Source organism: Rhinoderma darwinii, chromosome 1 (genome assembly GCF_050947455.1).
Source record: "Rhinoderma darwinii isolate aRhiDar2 chromosome 1, aRhiDar2.hap1, whole genome shotgun sequence".
Classification (NCBI taxonomy): Eukaryota; Metazoa; Chordata; class Amphibia; order Anura; family Rhinodermatidae; genus Rhinoderma; species Rhinoderma darwinii.
Window position 1 is genome coordinate 163,870,973 of NC_134687.1, and position 6,000 is coordinate 163,876,972.

The 6,000-nt window shown below is 39.5% G+C and overlaps 1 protein-coding gene across 1 annotated transcript in view; it reads right to left on the reverse strand.

Moving 5' to 3' along the window:
* The window catches only part of ENPEP (glutamyl aminopeptidase), a 61,375-nt gene extending 56,945 nt beyond the window's left edge, over window positions 1-4,430 (reverse strand). The window contains exon 1 of the mRNA XM_075849731.1: window positions 3,760-4,430. Coding sequence (XP_075705846.1) covers window positions 3,760-4,430 — 671 coding nt within the window. The remainder of the gene's footprint in view (window positions 1-3,759) is intronic.
* Window positions 4,431-6,000: the final 1,570 nt, after the last annotated feature.

Here is a 6,000-nt window from a genome sequence, read left to right on the forward strand (position 1 = left end):
TTAGGAGCGCAAGAAAGTTATGGTTGGCACTACTCTACTCCGGGGCAACAACTCTTGAATGTATAAACTGCTGGGCAGTGTTGTACTTCTGCTGCATGTATAAGCGGTGCTCTGTGCATGCAAAGGGTCACCTCCAATATAATGTTAAAGTGTAGCTAAACGTTTGACAAACTTCTGACATGTCAAAGTTTGGATTGGTGGGGGTCCGAACACTGAGACCCCACCAATCGCTAGAACGAAGCAGCTGAAGCGCTCATGTGAGTGCTCAGCCGCTTCGTGTCTGTTAGTTTTTTTCCTGAAAGCCGATGTATCGGAGAACAGGCTCGTAGACTTTCTATTGAGCCCGTACACCAATACATTTATTTCCGGAAAAAGCCGAACAGACACGAAGTGGCTGAGCACTCACACGAGTGTTCGGACCACCACCAATCCAAAATTCTGACATGTCACTATGACATGTCAGAAGTTTGTCAAACGTTTAGCTGCACTTTCATATAGAAATAATGCACGGCACTCACCATTGAAGATCAATCGCAGCTCCTTATTTGCAATTTACCAATGTGCCGTGCATTATTTCTATATTAACATTACTTTGTAAATTGCATTACTTACCTCATACTGATACTGGGCATATTACAGACAAGGGCTGCATTCAAAATTCTGCTGGTTGCTATTGGAAAGACACGTTTGTTGTCACACATGTGCCTAACAGCTAAGCTGAGCTCATGATGCAAATCATCAGAGGAACCTCTGTGCTGACACTGAGATTTGAGCTCTGAAGCTTCCAGCATAGGCTTTAATTCAGGCCCTTTAAAAAAAAAAAAGTAAAACATTTTAATTTTTTTACTTCTTATTGTTATGTAGATTAATTTTATACGCAAACCATTAACTCGTGCTGAAAAGTGATTATACATAAAATATTATACTACAACCTTTTAATGCATGGAATTTCACTGTGTGGTCATATCAGAGCAGACATGCGTAGATGCTGGTTTTATAGCACAGTTTTGCATTGCTTGCTTAAGTTCATTTCCAGGTAAAACTAGCAGTTGGGATTTTCGGGAATGGTACAGCCGCACATTGGATCAACTGCTATGTATGACTTTACACTTTTTTAGTCAAACAGTTAGTGTATACATGATTAGACATTGTTATAATTTTTTTTTATTTTTTCACAAGTCAGGAAATATTATAAATTAGATTCTAATTTATAACATTTCCCTGTGCTGGTCACTAGAGGGAGCAATTCCCAAAATTGCAGCATTGGCATGTGGTAAAGCAACCACATTGCTTTATGCTGCAAATTTGGTGTAAACACACTCGCTCTAGTGAGCTCACAGAATCCCCCCTCCCTTATCCTGCTCCTGCCGCCGCCGCTCCCTCTGGTCCGTACGCTGTGTCTGCTCCCTCCGCTCCTAGTGCTTGCTTCAGAACACATGTCCGGAAGCCGAGACCGGAAGTAGTCATCTTACTGTCCGGCCGCGGCTTCCGGTCCACAAGAAAATGGCGCCGGATGTCGCTCGGCCGAAGACCTTCCATCTGGACTGTGTGGGAGCGGCGCATGCGCCGTTCCCACACAGACAGCGTACAGCATAGTGAATGGAACGGCTCCCGTTCCCATTCTCTATGGGGCTGCATGTGCCGTATTCCATATCTGTATGTGTCGTTAATCGACACATACAGAGATGAAAAAAAAATGGCAGCCCCCATAGAGAAGAAAAAGTTTGAAAATAAAAAAAGTTAAACACAAACACACAAATAAATATTTTTTTTTAAAATAAAACACTAAAAGCAAATTGATCTAAAAATTATTTTTTTTCGCGACGCCCTTCCTTTAAGTGAAGAGCTGCACATGTCACGTAAACACAAGGACTCTTCTCTACCAAGGGCTGCTTGAAGCTCAATTTGCATAGATGGATCAAAATATGTGTAGGCAAAAACCACTGCTATATACAAACTTAAAATTAGAGACAGCCATCAGTATTATTCTATGTCTATTTCATAAAAGAGAATACGATTATAGTTAGAAAATGTGCGTCCCGGATTAGACTGAGATTAGTCAAGTGTTTAAAGTGTACCTGAACTTTTACCCATTATTGGAGGATTGCTCTATGCCTCTACATGTCCAGGACACTGGGCGCTTTGGGTGCACAATGTCCCAGCATTGAACTACAGCACTGGGGACCTACGCAAACATAAATGACTATCTCGTAAACAGTTTGGCTGAATTATTTTAGGGATGATAAAATGGTGGCATCAGGTCTCTCAAATAAAGCTCTCGACCATAATTTTTCCTTCCTATCATGCCGTACATAACTTCTAGGAGCAATGTACTCTACAAAACTGAATATCTCCACAACAGGAACAACTAGCGGAACACATGATTCAGAAATGCCTGCCTAGCAATTACATAGTAATCTGAGCCAGATGCCATCAAACCCTTGAACTTTCAGAATTGAAATTTATATGGATGATCTGGCAAATATAAAGGCATTTGGCACTGTAAAACTGCAATTCCAGTGTTTGCAGAGAATTCTCAGTGACAAATTCACTACAAATAAAGCAAAGTAAAGTGCCTCGGCCGTAACATTTAGTTAGTGACAGCGTGCTAGATATGTGTGCCAGCTGTAGTGAAAATTACCCTGGACACTTGACAAAAATATAACCATGTTTTAGAAGAGATGTGAGAAGAATTCTTAGCTCACACTACAGTTCAATGAGTACCAGTCCATAATAGTACTCTGTATAAACTATTTTAACCCTTTAAGGGTATGTGCACACGCTAGCTGTCATTTACGGCTGAAATGACAGACTGTTTTCAGAAGAAAACAGCTGCGTCGTTTCAGCCGTAATTCCTCCTCCTCGTAATATACGAGGCGTCTGTGACGCTCGTATATCTTGAGCTGCTCTTCATTGAGTTCAATGAAGAACGGCTCAAATTACGTTGCAAAGAAGTGTCCTGCACTTCTTTGCCAAGGCAGTCAATTTACGCGTCGTCGTTTGACAGCAGTCAAACGACGACGCGTAAATTACAGGTCGTCTGCACAATACGTCGGCAAACCCATTCAAATGAATGGGCAGATGTTTGCCGACGTATTGTAGCCCTATTTTCAGGCGTAAAACGAGGCATAATACGCCTCGTTTACGCCTGAAAATAGGTTGTGTGAACCCAGCCTAAGGCTTCGTTCACATATCCGTCATGGCTCTATTCTGACGTTCCGTCTGAGCTTTCCATCAGAATGGAGCCCTAACTGAAACAAACGGAAACCATAGGTTTCGGTTTCCATCACCATTGATTTCAATGGTGACGGATCCAATGCCAATGGTTTCAGTTTGTCTCAGTTGTGCAAGGGTTCCGTCGTTTTGACAGAATGAATACCGTAGTCTACAGATTTATAGCAATATTTTGCTATAATTGAAACAAAAATTTCAGGAAAATTCATTGCAATCATAGCAAAAAACTCTTTCTGTGATTGCCATTTACTTTCCTAGTGATAATGATGATCTGTAGCTGAGCTAAATATTGAGAGCCCTTATGTTTCACATGCCCTTTATAGTACTATTGTATACTAATGTGGCATAGGTGCCGGTAGGGTGCCATTGACCCATGTGCGATTGCAACCTCTGCAAACTGTATGTACATGTTGTCTGCTATTAGGGACTACATGAATGCACAGCATAGATTATAAACCATAAGGATATGCTGTGATGAATTTAATTGATATCTGTTTTAAAAAAAAAAAGCCATAAATACATTACTTGGTTATTCCATTTTCTTGATAGGTGGTCCTGTAGAAGCCCACCAGGGAGCCATTCAACTGTCCTGCAAATTGCAGTGTCAGTCGGTAAGTATCATTCAGTGAATCATCATTGGCATTGGGTTGCAGATCTTGGTTGACTTCCAGCACCACATACTCATGGCGTCTAAATTCAAAGCAATTCTTGATTGGGATCTCCTGGTTATTTCGATCTCTCAGCCTGGGCTGCCCAATGATCTTTATCTCCCTGATGTGTAGCCACAGATGCCTGGTACCTGAGAGAGTCATCTTCAGCCAGATGGTCTCAGTACCATTGTATGTATCTTTATCCATCTCAGGCTGGAGCTCCAGGTCATAGTGCAGGGGGTAAATGTAACTTGGGAGCCTGAACTCTTTCCAGTTCCCGCTGTCATCATCTTCAACTGGACAGACTTCTGAGGAGTCTGGTAGTGGTGGTGTTGGTACAGTAGATGTGGTGGGTAAAGGTGGGTTGGTGTCATCTCCATTGGTAATTTCACATGGCTCTGGATAAGTAAGTCCTACTGCCAGCCCAACAGTCAGTCCCACCACCACCACCGCCACTACAATAGCAGCTACATGCTTTCCACTGATGCAGTACTTCTTAGAACCCCCCTTTTCGTACATGCTCATATCTTCTATATTACTTCCCATAATGTTTTGAGGACAGTGAGCTGTTCCTGCTCCTATGTTCCCAGCTGCTGAGCCTAGGCTTATGTGAGACTCCCGTAACTACTTGAAGCATACTTCTATCAGCCCCCCCCCCCTTCTTCCTCCTCCTCCTCCTCCTCACCCCCTCCCCGCCTCTCACAGGGCAGTGTAGCTGAAGGGAACTGTGTTAATCAGCAATAGATGATGGTGAGATGTTACACAGAAAGAATCCCAAAACTGAAGTAAACTCTGCCCCTACTGCCGGAATTACATGTTATTCATGCTGGAATTATACAGTTCTATGCAGTTTAGATTATCACCTTGATCTCCGTACTGAATGGTTTATTGAGCCATAGTGGCTTGGTTTCTTATTCTGGGCTTACATGTAGTGATTTTGAAAATTCAGTTTGTAGGTATAATCTTTAAACAAATTAAGGTTTTGTTTTTGTTAGCATAATAAAAAGTTACACAATTTTTCAAAATACTCTCTGTATCAGTTCCTCACAGTTTTTAAGATCTCTGATTGCAGTCATTCAATAAAAACCTTCATTGTTTACTTTCAGTAGATAAAAATCTGTCCTGATCATGTGATTATCACACAAATTTGTTATGGTTCATTACAGTTACAGTACATTTACAAAGCACCTGCGTAATAACCCTTTAAGTGAAATTGAGTAAAATGATCTTATCCGACCTATTAAAAAGTGTTTTTTTTATCTTATCGATGGAATCACTGCAATAGTAAATCTCTGTGCCATGATATAATTATACTATATAATAATAATAATAATAATAATAATAATAATAATAATAATAATAATAATAATAGTTGTTATTTATATGGTCACAAAATGTTTAGATACAATCAATTAAATTTATTTTATTTGTTAGGAAAATTTATCGGACATGTTTTCAATTTTGTTATTTAATTACTAAATGTTTTTGCAATCTAATGAGTTTTGAGTGTTAATGTACCACTTTTAGCTTGTAACACCCACAACATTAACATTTCCACAAATTATTATCATCTATACAAGTAATTAGATGCTTTGTATATGGGACACTCATGTTTCTTTTTTATGGCAAAAAACAACAATTTATTGGGTTGTGTATGTATTGCTTTTATCATCTGTTGCAAGGGGTTGTCCGGTTTCAGCAAAGTAATGCTATATTTTGTATAAGTTATAGAATTTTCCAATATACTTTTTGTTTTAATTCCTCATGGTTTTCAAGATCTCTGCTTATTGTCATTCAGTACTAACAATCATTGTTTACTTCCAGTAGATAAAATTCTGTTAATTGTCATGTGATGATCACACAGGTACTTGGATCGTTACAGTTACAGTATGTGTATCAGAGCTGTGTCTTTTAATGATCCCAGTGCCTGTGTGATCATCACAAGACCATGGACAGAATATTATTTACTGGAAGTAAACAATGAATGTTCCTACTGAATAACAACAAGCAGAGATCTTGAAAACCATGAGGAATTAATACAGAAAATATTGGAAAATTGAAAAACTAACATTAATATGCTAAAACCTGAACCATAATATCCCTTTAAGCATCACTG